The following is a 17,708-nucleotide window of genomic DNA, read 5'->3' on the forward strand; positions in this document are numbered from 1 at the left end:
GTTAATTCTGAATATTTAATTCAATATATCAATTGATGCTGGCAGCTTCAACACTAGCTTTATTGTGAGCAAAATGAAGCCCAATACTTTTCTACCGACTTACCAATCTGTGGTTCCAGGGATTTGAAATAAAGAAAATGTTGGATTTTATTTTGTGTTTAGGCTTGTTGAGACTTTAGCAGAAAAGCTGGTTGATCTGGTTTTTCTAGGACGGAGTCATAACTGTATTAACTTTTCTGACCTGATGAAAGATAGGGTTTTTACAGCATGCATATTGTGCTGTACACATGAAAATGATTGAAACATTATTAATTTACCTCTTCTGACAGAAAAATTACATTAAAATATATAATTAATATGTAATTAAATATTCAGTACTGGTCATAGGAGAATACAATGAAGTATTGTATGAAGATCTGAAGGATTTATGAAAAGTAATTAGGTGGTTCAGGTAAAAACCTGATCCAAAGAGATAAAACTCTTGGTATTTGGCTTCCAACTCCCTGCAAAGAAAGTAGCCTTGTTCCTGCCAGCCTCCCACACTGGGCAGAGCAGCAGGAGGCTGCCCCAGTGAGCTTGGACCTCTGGATGAACTGCTGGCAAGGCTGTCCCTGCTGGAACAAACTAGCTTCCTTTGGCCTTGATGGGAGTTACAGATACTCTCCTGTGGAAGATTTGTCTGAGCAGAGCTGGGGGAGAACAGGTCTGGCTGTTTCTGTTCTGTAAAAGCCTGACACTAAAGCAGACACCCTGACTGCAAAGACAAAAAACTGCCCAGAACCAGCAGTATGTCCTTACTGCAGGCACTGTGTTAGGGCCCTCCATGCCTAAGGATTTACGGGGGAGCTGCTGACAGCAAAGGTGCAGTCTGCTCCATGCCCGAGAGACATCAGATCTCCAGAAGATCCTGATTCTGCTTTACCACTGGATGTGTCAAAAAAAGGTTCTTTCTTGCTCTCAACCTTCTCCTCCCCAAAAGAAAATCTACAGGGAAACAGAAGGAAGAGGAACACCGCCCCTTTTTACCCACTGCCTTGAGGACTGAATGTGTAAAGGGGATTTCAGGTCAGGTAGCTCTTCATACTAACCAGCGCTTCTATCACCAAGTTAAAAAGTACTGCAGTGTTTGCACATTTTGTGTTCTGTTTATTAAGAGTCACCTAGTAGGATGTGACCTAGCACCACAAAATCTTCAAAAATGTGTAATAAAAATATGAAGCGTCATTCCCTACATTGCTTTCCACATTCTCAATATCTACAGCAATGAAGTGAACAATTAAAACATAGACCAAAACTTCACAAAATTATCAGGTTCATTCCCAACAACAGTGAATTCCCCTATTTTATTACTGACTATGTAACATAATGGCAAACATGATATCCCCAGACAGTACCAGTCTTTTTTAGAGTGCTTGTTCAGGGAGCTGTAAAATAATGCATGCCATTCATTTTAACTAAGAATATATTTTCCCTTTCTTTAGACCTCTCTATTTAGTTCCCAAAACACTACCACGTACCGGGAAATTGGAAAAAACCACTGATTTGTTGAAAACTAGACAGTGGTAACAGCATGTCTATAGTTGAGTTAAAAAGAAGCTGTTGACAGTCACCGCCCAGGTTGATACTATTTTGCAAATAGTAAGTATAGTTTTTCATTCATTTATTGTCTGAAATTTGAGCTATTAGAATATATGCAAGTTGCATTGTTAAAGGATTTTTAGTTCTTCTGGGAAAGTCAGGACTTTTTAAAAAATTTTACACAAAAGCTGAATTCTCACTGTAACTATGTTCAGCATTTAAACTTTAAGAAAATACAGTAATTATAATCCTCGTAATAAAGCCTCTTGGATAGTAATTATCAGCTCTTCAGGGCAAGGATTGCAAAGTGGCTTACTCAGTAGGTGCACTGTTTGTGCTTGCTTTTTCTAGGTGCTATCAAAATATACATTCAGCTCACTAACTTTTAAGGAAAAACCCATCCTGCAGTGATGAAATGAGCAGGTAGCCTGGAGTGATGCCAGTGTGTGCTGATGTCAACACTGAGCTCTTGACACAGAAGCTGACTGTGCATGGAGAGCAGCAAGGATATACATCGCTGCCTATACCTTTTTCTTTTGTGTTTTCTGTTCCTCACCCATGTGTAAGTCTTACAGTAAAATGAGTCAGATAATACTATGCGATATCTGGCCTTCCACAGAATAGAGGATCCCCTCCCCACTGGACAGTGCCAAAAGAAAGGAACTTGATGTCTCAGTTCATCTAGTGAGCCTGTGCCCAAGGATACTATCTTCATCATCCTATGATTTTCAGCAGTCAAATACAGCATGTTATGAGCAGAAAGATGGGCTGCTGGAAGAGAAGACCAGCTTTGGTGAACTCAGGAAAAAAAAACCATCAACAACAACAACAACAACAAAAAACCCCAAAACAAACAAACAAACAAGCAAAAAAAAAAACTTGGGATGAGGAGCAGGAAACTGAAGAGGACCATAAAGATTCCCTGAGAATATGCAAGGAGAAAACTGTAACAGTCAAAGTACTGCCATAAAATACAATACAAAATGTTTTTATAAATACATTGACTCCAAAAGGTGGTCTAAGGAGAAATCCATCCTTTATTGGGTGTGGGGCCAAACAGTGACAAAGGAAGGAAAAAAGGCTGAGGTACTTAAGTGCCTTCTATTCTTCAGAATGAAGCAAAATGAAAGAGTAGAATGAAGCTCCCATAACCCAAGGGGAAATAGTCACTTGCTATACCACTTATACACAAGTCTATGGGACCAGATGGGATCTACCCAAGGGTACTGAGGAAGTGGCTGGAAGTGCTCACCAAGCTCCTTTGCATCATGTGTCAGCAGTCCTGGCTAACTGGGAAGGTCCTTGGTTGGGGGCTGGCAGAAGAAGGGGTGGAAGGAGGATCACAGAACTGTCTGGTCAGACCTTGGTGTCAGGGAAGGTAATAAAGCAGGTCATCCTGCATCACCCATCCAGCATGGATTTGTAAAAGACAGGTCCTGCTTTACCAACCTGATCTCCTTCTATGACAAGGTGACACATTTAGTAGACAAATGAAAGGCTCTGTATTTTTTCTGCATATATTTTTAAAAGCCTTTGGCCATTTCCCACAGCATTCTTCCAGAGAGACCAGCTGCTCAGGGCTTGCACATGTGCACTGTTTTCTGGATAAAAAATTGGCTGGATAGTAAAGACTACAGGGTGGCAGTGAATGGAATTACATGCAGCTGGTGGCCGGTCACCAGTGCTGTTCCCCAGGGCTCAGCATTGGGGCAAGTCCTATTTAGTACCTTCATTGATGGTCTGGATGAAGGTAAGTTCATCAGTAAGTTCAGAGATGACATGAAGCTGGGTGGGAGTGCTGATCTGCTGGAGGGAGGAAGGCTCTGCAGAGGGATCTGGACAGGCTGGATCATGGGCTGAGGCCAATGGTGTGAGGTTCAACAAGGCCCAGTGCTGGGTCCTGCCCTTGGGTCACAACAACCCCAGGCAGTGCCACAGGCTGGGGCAGAGTGGCTGGAAAGGACCTGGGGGTGCTGCTGACAGCGGCTGAACATGAGCCAGGGAGTGCCCAGGTGGCCAAGAAGGCCAATGGCATCCTGGCCTGGACCAGCAATGGTGTGGCCAGCAGGGCCAGGGCAGGGACTGTCTCCTGTACTGGGCACTGGTGAGACCACACCTCAAATCTTGTGTTTTCATTTTTGGGACCCTCACAAAAGGAAGTGTATTGAAGTGCTGGAGTGAGTCCAGAGAAGGGCAGTGGAGCTGGTGAAGGGTCTGGAGCACAAGTCCTGTGAGAAGCAGCTGAGGGAGTGGGGAATGTGTAGTCTGGAGGAGAGATACTATCGATGTCTACAAATACCTGACAATGCAGCATTGTCAGTCTGTTCTTCCAGGTAACAAGTGACAGGACCAGAAGCAATGGTCTTGATTTGCATAAGGAGAGATTAGGCATTTGGAAATGGTTATTCAAGAAAAGGGTTGTCAACATTAGGACGGGTTGCACAGGGAAGTTGTGGAATCATCATCCCTGGAAGTGTTCACATGTGGATGTGGCACTTTGGGATGTGGTTTAATGGTGAACTTGGCAATGTCAGGTTAACAGTTGGACACAATGATCTTAAGGGTAATTTCTCATTTAAATGATTCTGTGATTGGCAGTTATTTTAGTTCTATTTGTAAGTACTCAGATTTAAAAGAACAATATTTTGTAATTAGTGTTCCTCATCAGAATGGTTTATTATCTTACTGTTTTTGTCATAATGAGTGTAAGGTTCCAGTAGGTGATAATGGGTAATTTCCATCATACACATTTGATATATTAAGCTGAGCTCTGACTTGGGAAGAGGCAGTGCAAGATCTGTGCATTTAAATAGGAGAAGAGTTAGCTAGTGATACTGACTGAGTAACCTGAAAAAGCTGCACTTTCACATAGGGTTAAAAGCAGACCTTCAGTAGATGAAAGGCTCTTCACTCCTGCCCTAGACTGAAAAGAAGGGGAAAAGAATGGAAAATCCCTTGAATGCATAGTGAAAGCTAATGAAAGGGTGAAAAACTCATGGTTATTAAAGACTGCCATATCCTCAATTTAGATGAAAAGATAATTTTTTAAATGAACTGGTAGAGAGTGTTTCTATACTGTCAGCTTTTCCCAGCCCTGCTTATTAATGGAGTCATTACACAGTGACAAAATGCACAGCAAGAATAACATGTGAAAGGAAGTAATCTGCAAAATGGCTTAGTGTTTGTATGGTTATGAAGTCATGCATACCTGGCACTGAATTTTACAGTAGCTATTATGAAGTGAGCGTTGCTGACAGCTTTGGCAATTCATTGTGCTGAATCTCACTGAAATTGCACAGTGCAATAACTTGCCTTTAATTAAAGAAACAGTTATACTTGATAGAACTGGCTGCTACACCCTACACACGAGCCCGTAATACCAAAACCAAGACACCTGCAAAATATGTTGGCAGTGACTCCAGCAGAAACTGCAGCAACAAAACCTAAAAAACCTTTCTGGATAGAACTCTACACAACAAATGAAGCTTTTAGCAGAGAGAGAGAGACTCTCCATCTAATATCTTCATTCTTTGTGTAATTAAAATTTGTAGTGCGATGAACAGAACTGCTACAGTAAACATCCAACTGCATAATTTGTACCGATGAAAGAGTTGTTGAGAGAAAGCTCTTAGCTGCATATGAGAAGGAGAGCACAGCGATTACATGGATGATTATGATTAGATTTATTGCTGATGCAATAATATTGCCAGGGAAGTATAAATAAATAATCACTCTGTCATCTGCTTCAATATAGTATAATCGGGTCATATCTCTCCTGTTGCATCGCAAACCTCAGTGAGACCCCAACTGCTTTCTAAATTTCTCAAGGAAGTCTAGGTGCAGCTGGCTTGACTTAGTCTGAGACTGGTCAACCGTTGATCTCCAAAGTGCTATAGTATAAGCAGGTTTGGCTAGAAATGTTTAGGTTTGGAGTCTTTGGCCTTACAGAACTCACAGTTACAAAGCAACAAAGCACCTATGTTGCTACTTTAGGATTTTATGTCTGGTATGTATGTATTTTATGTATGGTATGGCTTTTTACTCACCCTCCAAAAGTGAGTGCTCCTTACAGGCATCCCGGCCAGGGAATGGGTCTGCCCTGAAGCTGCCTGCAGCATCAGGAGAAAAGTTTGCCCAGTTGACCTAGTCTCCATCAACGCTTTACCTTTATGCAGGCTGCACCAAAGTCAATTGAAAACATCTAAGCTCCCCCATCTCTGGAGTACATCCAGACAATCCTTCCTGCAATACCTGCCTGGTGTTTTATATTGTGACAAACTATATTGACTACTAGAGGGAAAGTGGTGTGGTAGGGAAGGACACACATGGAGATCTGATTGTCTTTCTTCACCATCACAGTGAACTGCTTGCAACACTCAATAGGATTTTCGAATAAGCAGTAAATGTACTATATGCTGAAAGTTGGTTATAAAACCAGGGCTGTGATAGCAAGCTGTACTGGCCATGACACAAATGAAGCTGCCCTTACTATGCTTCAATCAAAATATGTTACAATTATAATAGGTTCTTACAACAAGCAAGAGTCAAAAACTCTCCAAGCAACCTCTTACAAAAAGGACAGCTATGCTATCTATTTGTCCCAAAACATTTGTTCAATGTGTTTAAGGAGCTACCACGACCCGCAAGCACTAACTCATGGTGTTTCAGCTTTGTTTATAAAATGAGCTCCAAATGTTTTTCTATGTAGAATTTATTCCCATTGAACTATACTGAAAGATCGTCTTTGAAAATGTCATGCTTTTGTTGCATGTAGTCTCATTGCTGCAGACTGGTTTGCTAGAGAAGCCCTGGATTTAGGCTGTGGGCTGGATGTTGTTATCAGTGTCATTATGAGCAGTGATTGACTCTGGTTTTATGGCTCAGAAAACATCTGCTTCTCTATGTGAGAAAGGAAAAACAGGAAATGCCTGCTTGAGAATGTTGCAGTGACAGCAATAAATTAAAATAAAATCTGATAAATGACTAATACATACATATTTTGTGGGGCAGGGGGCTGTCAGGGTGGGTTCCCATCGTGCATACACTCCACAGTGGCTGTACCTTGTGTATTAGCAGTGTTTGATATGGTTGCTCTATGACCTCACATGCCTGCAGGCCCCTGACCAGCACAGAGACTGTTCCAGTTCTTTAAGCCAAGGGTAATGACATCTCTATCTCCATGGTCCCATTCTCCTCACACAGGGCCTTCTTTCTACTCCTCCCCTGCTAGGAGCAGAGTAAATCTGGGCTGTTTGTATATTGCTCATGCAGGACGAAGAAGTGAAAGAAAGCTGGAGGCAGCTAGTTTCTTTTCTTTAGCACCAAAGAAAAGGGAGGCCACGAGGGGTTATTTCTCAGTCAACAGAAACTCCTGAATTAGCCTATTCAAGGTCACTCAATAGCCAAAATTTTAGGTGGGAGAAGCCTGTTTGCTGATTCATTAAGATAAGTCTTGTTTCTTTCACCAGAGGCAACTAAATCTTAGAAGCTGTGCCTGGTTTGTGGCGCAAGCAAGACCAGTATGTGCCTATTAATGAGGGCAGCAAATATTCCTGCCCTGCATATGCTAGAGGAATCCCAGGCTTTGTTTGGAACTAGCACTCTCAGGCACAACTGTTCCTATGCTTGGGGCCAGAGGCTAGGCAAGCTCCTGAGCTCCAGAGAAACAGGAGGCAGAGCCTTGCTTGCTGCACATCCTAGAGCTTGTATGCTGCTGCATGTGAGCCCAGACTGCAGCAGAGAGTGCCAGATGGAGGTAGGTGGATGTTGATTCATCCTTCCTGCCTCTCCTCCTCCTCCTCAATTTGCGTGTGCAGCTGTGCTCACAAGAGTTGGCAGGTCAGGGATCAAAGGGCTGTGAGGGCCAGGACACCCGAGCCACAGAGGCACCTGCTGCCACCCAGCTGTCCTCTGCGACCTGGGGGCTGTTTCTCTCCAGTTTCAGCTTGAGGATGTGATGCTGGGCTGGGTACATGAAGCACTCAATGTAGTTGCAAAAATTGTCTACTTGCTCCGCTGAGTGGATTTGCCTTTCTTTGATGGTTTTGGAAATCATGACAATTCAAGAAAATCTAAAATCCCACTTAGATTTTGCTATCCAGCCACTACAGGTACTTCTCTCTCTTGAGCACCTCACAAAGCATGCAAAAGTTGAAAAGAAGATTCCATCAATGCATTTGTAGAGTTTCCCGTATATTCATAAGAGGACTCTAACCCTCATCATGTGGGCAATGCTTTTACAGTCCTTAGTTTACTCCCAGTGTAAAAAAATAAACCTGAATGGAGAAGTGGCTTTTTCTTGAGTGGCTGTTCTTTGCTCAGCTTGGTTTTTATGTTCTGGTCTGGAAAGGGGGGTGAGGAAAAACTAAAACATCTTGTTTCATTAGAGTACAAACAGGACATGCTGCAATGGAGCAAAGATAAAATACTTTGCTCAAAATAGCAGTTGCTCTTAATGACTGATTTTCAAGTTAGAAGATATTTTCTCTGCTTTCACAGATCATGTCAGTGCATCTGACATGATCTACTAATACCAGTTCATAAAATAAGATAATAAAATACAGACCTGAAAGGTACCCAGAATGGTTTAAAGAACAAAAAACACTGTCTTTTTTTCCTACTACAATGTATAAGTGGGTGAACGAAAGATTATATACTTTCAGACAAGCCTGTCTCTTAAGCAGCTTTAAGATTTGAAATGTAATTTTGAAAGTATTTTTAGTAATAATATTCAGTATCTCTGCTGTAGTAAAAAGGGTTAAAGGCTCTGATATAAAAGGGTTAGAAATCATTTAATGAAAAATGTCTATACAGTTTAGCAAATTAAAGTATATGTTTCATTTAGTGAGGGAAATGCAGTAAGTCTCTCCTTATAAAAACTTTACTAAAGAAAACATGCAAGTAAAAATAAGGAAAAAAAATTAAAGCAAAGTAAGATATCTATGCTGTATTTCAGAGCCTCTGTAAATATAGTTTTCAGTGATAGGAGAACAATATTATATTCTTACACCTCCTAGCTTGTTTTTGAATGACAAAAGCAAAAATCTTCAGCATATTTTTCATTTCCTTGGTCATTAAAGCTGTGGTAAGTAACTAGATGTATTATATTCTTTGCTGGGTAGGATTGGATATGTTTCTTGGAGTCAGGAAAAGGAGACTAAAAAAAGTGTGAAAATAAACTGAAAGAAGTGCTACAAGTGGCACTAATATACAGGTTTACTCCTTATGTGACTGTTGCATGTTGTGTTTAGTAATTTGGCACAACCTGGTTTTTGGTAGCAGAAGTGGTTTTTGTGAAAAGCTGCTAGAAGCTTCCACCGTGTCTGACACAGCCAGTCCCTGATGGCTCTGGAGATGGATGTGCTGCTGGCCCAATTAGAGAGGCTGGTCACATCTCTGTGATGACATATTTAAGAACAAAATCAAAACAGCGCAACCGCAGTTTTTCCCAGGGATGGCGAGGCAGTGCTGCCAAGGCCGTCCTGGCACAGCATGTGGCAATGTGCTGCGGGCAGAAGGGCAGGGGTGGCGGTTCTGGCTTCTCCTTCCCGGTGCTCCACATGGAGAGAGGCGTTAAATAGCACCAGTGCCGTGGTGGCCGCCACTGCCTGCTGTGGTGGTGGGGCCACCTGGCCAGCAGCAGAAGCATGGTGAGCAATTGCCCAATGTGGAACCTAGATGAGATCAACTTCTCGGTGCTGCGGGATCCTGCAGGAGTCTTTGAATTGGTAGAACTTGTTGGCAGTAGTACCTACAGGCAGCAGTTTTTCTTCTAGTCAGAGAAGAGAAGGAAGGGAGGATGTGAGCGAGAACAACATGAAGGCACCAAGGTCAGTGGAGAAGGAGGGGGTAGAGGTGCTTCAAGTGCCAGATCCGAGAATCCTCTGCAGACCGTGGTGAGACCAGGGTGAAGGAGCTGTGCCCCTGCAGCCCATGGGGGTCCATGGGGGATGCAGAGATCCACTTGCAGTTCATGAGAGAAGTACTCATGTGGCAGCAGCTGGAGAAAGTTGTGATCCAGTGGGAGAGAGAGGGCCTCTGCTTCCAAACTAGAGCAGCCTATCCTTAGAGGACTACCTCCTATGGAGGACTGACCCACGCCATGTTTCACCAACAGTTTTGGGAAGATTGTTTGCCTGTGGGAGGGACCCCAGGGCAGAGAAAAGGCTTCTCTCCCTGAGTGAACAGTAGAAGATCATGGGTGACAAACTAACCAAAAGCCCCCATGCCTTGTCTCCCTGAGCTATTGGTGGGAAAAAGGGAGAGGCTGGGCGTAAAAAGGTGTTTTAAAGACTTATTTTACTTCTTGTTATCCTCCTCTGACGCTGTTAAAAATAAATTTACCTTATGCCTTTAAATTTGAACCTGTTTTGCCTTTACAGTGTTTCTTCCCTGTTCTCATATTGACTCATAAGCAGTTGGTTAATTTTTTCCCCCCTATCCTCTGTCCAACTTTCCGTAGCAAGAAACAGTGAGCAAATGGCTTTTGTGGATGCCTGGCATGTGGCCAATGTCAAGCCACAACAGTGACCTGTAGGAAAAGCGTTCAAGGAAAATATCCTTGGAGTTATTCAGAAAAGAGGGAGAAATATTAACACTTGAACAGGCAGATAAAACAATGTAGAAGTTTGGCTAGCAACATTTTCTCCCTCCTTCTCTTTGTTCTTCCCCATCTGGGACTGAGTTCTCAGTACACATGCTTTAGGCAAGCTGTAAAGGTTTATCCACATTCAGGTTATACAGCTTCTCCAGTTATGCTAGCAGATCCAATTTTGGAGCTTAATTTTGCTTTGTATAGCTCCTACAAAACATGTTAGATGTGAATGGTATCACTTTACAAATCCACAGGTTTGCTGAGGCAGGAAGAAATCTCTTGGTTAGAGCATGGTGTTAATAACACAAGGGTCATGTGTTGGATCCCTTTTTTGACCACTCACTTAAGGATTGGACTTAATGATCTTTGCAGATCTCTCCCAACTCAGAATATTCTATGATTCTTCTATTTGCAATAATATTGATGAGCAATAGAAGATTGAATAGGCAGTAAGGATTGTTTCTTTTAAAAGAGAAAAGAGGAGAGGAAAATCAAAGGATGACCATATCAGAAAATAAATACTTAAGTTGTTGAGTAATGACTAACTAGGTGACAGTAAACTCTCTGTGCTTTGAAAGTAGTTCCCCAAGACATCATGCTGTGTAAATGCTGATGGGAACTGTGTGGGACATTGTCTTGGACAAGAAGCACTCAGTGTGTAGGGAGGTTTCGGTAAACAGGACATAGTAGGAGGTGACAGTAACAAAATGCACACTTCCAGAGCTGGATGCCTGTTTTCAATTAAGCACCATTCTATGAGAAAGGAACTGTTCAGCACCATCATTTCTCATCAGTGTTACCACTGGCTTGTGTCCACCTTATCACCTTCTATCAGATACACAGGGTCTAAGGCCTCCTCACGTTCTGGAGTATAAATTGAGTGGATGGACCTGGGTGCATGGCTGAAGTAGAGATTTGAAAGGATTTGAAAGGTTTGGTCTTAGGAACATAGCCTGCTCCCTGTACTGCTGATGGTGAATGCTCTTTCCAGTTTGTATTATTGAAACACATATCTAAAGGGAGAAAAAAAAAAAAAAAAAAAGCATTATAAGGAGCCAAAAGTGATAAAATTTTTAGAGGTAATCTGGCTCCAAAAGTATATTATTTTCCATTTCTATGTTCCTTTCTGAAGAAAGCATCTGTAAAAGAAGGCTGTACATCTGTACAGTAGAGTCAAAGGGAGAGACATGGCAAGCCAGTGACAATGGGGTGTGATCCCATGGGAGCATGAACTGGGAGTCCTGTGCCCAGGCGCTGTCGCACCACTTCCACTGCTGCCCTGGGCACATGCTGCCCCATCCCTGAGGATGAGAATACATACATACGAGCTTCCCAAGAATTGCTGGTTCTAATACGTAACAGTGTGGCACAAAAAATTAGTGAAGACACCAAGTTCCTAACACAAAACCAAAATGATCCAAAGGCAAGGACAGTGCTTTCCCAGGTCTACTAAGGAATGAAGAAGAATTTGACTCAATGTCATTTATTTTTATTTAATGAGGGAACAGCAGGACAGATTTTTATTGTAGGTTGACATTACCAACTCTGATCTGGATGGAATTACATTGTATGCAATGCATTTAGTGACATGTTTTAAATGCTTTTGAGGAAAGAAGCTTGTTTAGAGGCTACAGGCACCACTACTATAAGGCTGGTAGCACAAAGATAAGAAAAATTATTCCCAAAACTTTGCTGAACCTTTTTACAGGTTCTGTTTAAAATAAAGCCACTTACTTTTCCAACAGAATTTTAGTATTTTTTCACCTTTTCAAGTACACATAGTGGTTGAGAGGGCTAATCGATATTTTACAGTTCAGCATGATACTCAGATCTGGTTTCTAGTGGTCTCCTCCCCAACAAGTCAAATTACAACAGCCATATCTAGTTATTTTAATGCTCTCTAGTGTTGATTTGGATTATAGCATGTTATTTGTTCATCCTCTGCAGCTGTATTAGCAATGACTAAACCATTTTTACACCACTTGCAAAATAAAATGAAAAGGCATTTTTTGGGTCATTAATGTTAGAGATTACATTCATTTCTTTTTTTAAAATTTTCTCAGCATCTTGTAAGGTTAAACTGTGGTCAGATCAAAAAAGATGAAAAAGATGAAAATGAAAAAGGTCTTATTCAGGAATTTATTTAAATATTACACCGAGCATGTTAGACCCTTCTCATTCATCCCCCAGCTCTTGGAGACCTCCAGTGCAAAGCCATAATTGATGATCTACTGGCAGGCTTGGACTTTCTTTCTGTACTTTCTTTCTTTTTGTACTCCTGTCTAAAGTGGGGAGAGATCCAATGACCTGATGCAGTTTGCCTGTTGCAAAACACTGCTAACAAACTTTGTGCTATGCTCGCATTTCTGGCTAGGGCTCACCTAAACAGGGATGAAGAACTTAGAGCCAGCAGACTGTATTTTGTCTGCAGTCAGGCTGCATGCAGGTGGCAGGCTGTAAGGCAGGTGCATGTTCAGCATTACCTGATACAATGCTTCTAGTGAGAACATACCAATCCCTGCAAAATCCTTGCCTTGCTAAATTAAGCAAATCCTCCCATGTGAAATTAGTTATACCAGTGTTGGCTGGTATATGAGGCATCCTACCAACAGAGACCATGTTGATTACAAATCTTCCTCCACCAGTATTACTGCAACATGCAGCTGGCATAACTGGAAAATTAGCAAGCTTCCTTATGCGTGTTTAGTGCCTGACACATCCTTGTCTCCAGATGTTGTATAGCACAAGCTGGTTCTATAGCTTGCTTCATATAGAAAATGCACCTTATATCCAACATTATGGAAGAAAAATGGAGGAAAGACTCAAGAGCAGAAGGTACGGGTAAAACAGCATTTACATCAATGGTTTCACTTCTCCTGGTCAGATGTTTACTCCTTCCTCTTCCCCCTGAAGCAAGCTCTTAATTTTCTTTCCCAGCAGGCAGTGCAAGGTGCAGTAAGCATGAAGATATGGTTAGCTTTTCCTGTTAATTTAAGCATGTCAGTGTAAATTGCAGTACTTTCCTGGTTCAGTTTCTTCAAAAAGCTACCACGTTCTGCTTTGCTGCGTGGCCATGCTCACCAGTTCATATCATTCTCATTCATGTACTTAAAAATGGCAAAACTTTGAGAACAAAAATCTATGCTTAAATCCATTAAAGAACAGACACAAACTAACAACAGATCATGGTTAGAAAGTCTCTCACTGTCACACCTTTTGCAGAAAGATTAGGTCTCGTATCACTTGTGCTGAAGACAGCTTTTTTCCACTGCTGTACTTCTTGGCAGATTTCTGTGGCAAATCCTGCAAGCAAATTCCTACTTAACTGGATTTCCATTTTCATGTACAGTTCTATTACCTACATGCTTGTTTCTAAAACTGAATTTCTGTTATTTTTGCTTTACTGTTCTTTGTAGCAAAAGACTAGTCCACAGAATGAAGTTAGCTATTGGTTAGCTAAATACCACAGCCAGTTCAGTAGATATGGACATGGTGTAAAATGTGAAAAACATCCATGCTAGCAGGGATAAAGGACATTTTCCTTTCCAAGTCCTAAATATATGTTTGATGACTAACCATGTGCAAGAAAGCACATTTGAAAACTGCATAACAAGATGATGAATAGAGCTGTTCCAATGTATTTTTTGGAGAGCCATTTACTTATTGTGAAACAAAATCTCACAAATTTTTATGAAATTAATTCTCAAGAATACCACATTCCTAACCAAAACGCCTGGCATACAATAATGGTAGCAAAACCAAAAACAAGCTAGCTCCAGCTGCTGGAAATTATCTCCCATGTCAAACACCGCACCAAGCAATAGCTGGGTTTTGGTTCCTCATATTCTGAAAACCATACAGTCTGTTTTGAAGTGGAATATGTAAAAACATAAAATGAAATAAAAATAAAATAAAAATTTCAGTGTCCAGAGATTTAAAATAATGCTAAGAAAGTAAGTTAATAGATAATTCTAGAAATAATGACACATAGGAGGAAAAAAAAAGCCTGGAAAGGTATTTTCACTTTTTTCAGGAACAACTGGATGGACAGAGTGATTAGACATATAATAATTTATTCAACCTGATAGATATAGTTCAAAATACTAAACTGGAATTTCTACAATAAACTGAATAATGCAAAGGATTTGTCTGAAAAAAAAGTTTATTTGAAAAACGCTCAACTATTATTAAGAAATAATTTTTCCCCTCTACATTAATGTATTTACATATACTATACGTCTTTTTATATATATATATATATATATATCTATGCACACACACATACAGAGTTTTAATTTGAATTGTGTATTACTACATTGGATCCATAAAGCCATGTATCATACAACAACTTGGTTTAAGGTTTTGCATTTCTTGGATACAACAGTCTTCTTTTTGTCTCTAACTGTGTGAAAATTAAACAATTTGAAGACATGTTATCTCAATGCATTGCTAGTAACTTCCTGTAGACACTGTTATTCACATTAGTAGTCAACGTAGCCCTTCTAGTACTAGTGGTAGACATCAACTGGCCACTGCTGTTACTACTGTTAGGATCAAAAGTCTTTTTACAATTGAAGAGACTGAAAAATTGTCTCTGATACTGAGAAGAAGCATAGTAGTAAATAAAGGGGTCAATGCAGCAGCTAATGCTGCTGATAGAAACACAGAGTAGGTAGGCAAAGTAGAGATACTCTAAGCTGTTGTCATATGAAAAAAGGATATAATGAATTAAGAGGAGAACATTTGTTGGTCCAAAGCAAATAACAAAAACAGAAAAAACAGCCACACACAAGAGCAAGGCACGCGTCTTCTTATTTTGCTTTGCAACAATGGTGGAAGAACTAAGACAGCGAATGATACACACATAACAGACAGTAGAAATTATAAATGGCACTATGAAAAACACAGAAGAGAAGACAGAGAAGAAGTGGAGGTAATAGCCGTGAAGTTCGGATTCTCTCAGCACATCGTGGCACGTAGTTATATTTAACCTGGGTATTTCCATTGTTTGCTCTCGTAGCAGAAAAGGTATAACCCCAGTTATTGCTACAAGCCATACGATGAAACAAACCAATGAGGCACGAGTTAGTGTACGCCACCCCAGGGACTGCATGGGGTACACCACTGCTAGGAAGCGATCGAAGCTTATGCTTGTCATAAGCATTATTGAGCAGTACATGTTGCAGAAGAAGGCAGCAGTGATGAAACGGCACATCTGAGGCCCAAAAATCCAGTCATTTCCAGAAAAGTGATAAACAATCTTAAATGGAAGCACACTTACAAAGAGAACATCTGCAAGGGCCAAATTCAGCATGTATATTACAGCTGGCTTTTCGATTTTCATCTTTTTCAGAAACACGAGTATTGCTGTAATGTTCAGAGGGAGACTCAGCACAAGCACTAGGGTGTAAACTGCAGGAACAAAACGAGTCAGCCACGGACTAGTGAGGTATCTTGCTGTTTGAACTGATATCATTCCTTGTTCTTGTAGGAATGATGCAGTCTGATTGGTGGCTCCTGATCCAACTTCCAAGTCATTTTCAGTGTCACCGTCAACAGGAATAAGATCAGCCTCTGGACTGGAAGAAAAACGGATGGAAAAACTTCTGATGTGTGGTATGCTGCTGTTATTTGGAAAGGCTGAAAAGTAAGAAAGTATTAAGATTAATAAGTCAATATTTAGATGGCATGGGGAAGTGAAAACATCTTTCAAGAAGGAAAGGTAAGATTACATTAGGTAAACAAAATAATAAGGTTAATTTCTGATTCAAAGCACAGGTTGCCCACAGGTCAGCTATTTTATTTTAGCTCGTCCTGCTACAAATTTAGGTAAGATGTCCTTCTTTGTCTCCCATCTCTTAGTTTGAAAGCTTTTATTAGTAGTGATTCTAGCTATGCTTAACGATCCAATGTAATTTATGCTCTCCATGGGCAAATTTCACACAAACACAACAGGGAATCTTCCAGCCTTGAACTGTCTTGGCCAGATCCTTCACACATTTTCTAAGAAATGAGATGCTGGCATAAGTACTCATACACAAAATAGAAGTACTCATCACCAAAATCACAAAAAGTAAAGGTGCAATGAAAGCATCATGGTTTTGGAATATTTCTGTGTGCTCTGGAGACATCTTACTCAACTCAAGGCTCCCATCAAGAGAGATGGCAGAGCAGCTTTCAAGGTAGATGTGGATCAACCTTTTGCTTATAACAGATGGGTAGCCACAGATTGTGCTGAAACACTTCCCAAGTTCCATTTATCCTAACCCACAGTGTGCAGGACAGCATGTATCTGCCATACCCCCAGGGCACTTCTGAAACCACAGTTCCCTATACAGCAAGGTTTCTGCAGCATGCTTTTGTAGCAAGTTCAGGACAGGCTATCTATGCTTTTTGAATGTAGTAAGCCAGGAAATCAGTGCAATAAAGCATTAACTATGTGGCAGGGGGTTGTTTATATAAAAAAGAAAAAAACAACCAATCAATCAAAAGAGCTATTGAGGCATTATTTCAGCAAAGTTGTTTGTATGGGGAAATATTTTGTAAGACTGTAATTTTCAGTTTTGGCTTAGTCTGCATTGGCATAGAATAATTCAAGTGTACTGTTAGTAGACAGAGGTGAGAAAGTTACAACTACTCAAGTAACCAGTCACCTGTTTGACTGTGCAATTGATCCTTTGTTGGATCCTAGATCATTGAAACAAAAATGAGGGTGTCTTAGCTCAGATCCATGAGCTGAAAGTACATGGTAATGATTCACCTGTGTAAAATGCTGCTTGTTAGAAGCAATTATTTGTTTTATCGTAATTGAAACAATTTTTTTTAGCCAGAACATCTGAAGGAAGCAGATGGCAAAGAGAGAAGTGGCTGCAGCTTTAACCAGCCAGTTACACAGTGCACAGGCAGTGACGGAAGGCCTTACCCGGCACGGATTTTTGTGAAATTCAGACTTGAATGTGGGGGGAGATCAGAGGACTGGTAAGGCAATTTGATGATTTTATTTAGAGTGGCTGTGCTTTATGTACCATGCTGTGTCACAGCAGCATTCCAGGGGCAGAGAAACAAAAGAGAAGTGTTGGAGAATAGTTTTCATATGCAAAGTGACTAGATTGCAACCTCTGCCAGTCAGAAAAAAAGATGCTGGGAGCTTGTTACAGAGACTGTAGTAGGAATGATGTCGTTTGAAGCAGAAATGACAGAAGTACGTGAGATTTGGTGATTGCACAAAAGGGCAATAAACACATTTATACAAGGGTCTATTCTGTCTTTTTAAAGAGAACATGAACAACAGGCAGAACTATAGAGCCTTAATCTTTAACACTTTATAAATTTAGTCCAAGCAGTTGGATGGCTCAAAGAGTCAGCTCCTAGCTTTGCAGCTAAGCTGCAGCACAAGTCCTTTTGTACCACACCTCCAGCCTGTGTCTGACATCAAAGAGTTAGGAGAGTTTCTATATTTAATGATCATTGCAATAGAAATATGTCACAAATTACACCACTGGCCTTCATCTCTTTTGGATAACTATACTTGAATGCA

General features: G+C 40.8%; 1 protein-coding gene across 1 annotated transcript in view; it reads right to left on the reverse strand.

Annotated features, from left to right (window-relative positions):
• Positions 1 to 14,319: 14,319 nt before the first annotated feature.
• The window catches only part of F2R (coagulation factor II thrombin receptor), an 8,939-nt gene continuing 5,550 nt past the window's right edge, over positions 14,320 to 17,708 (reverse strand). Inside the window, exon 2 of the mRNA XM_041486258.1 lies at positions 14,320 to 15,811. Within this exon, the coding sequence (XP_041342192.1) occupies positions 14,610 to 15,811 (1,202 nt within the window). The 3' untranslated portion in view covers positions 14,320 to 14,609. The remainder of the gene's footprint in view (positions 15,812 to 17,708) is intronic.

The sequence above is a fragment of the Pyrgilauda ruficollis genome, unplaced genomic scaffold (genome assembly GCF_017590135.1).
Source record: "Pyrgilauda ruficollis isolate IOZ18807 unplaced genomic scaffold, ASM1759013v1 scaffold74, whole genome shotgun sequence".
NCBI lineage: Eukaryota > Metazoa > Chordata > Aves > Passeriformes > Passeridae > Pyrgilauda > Pyrgilauda ruficollis.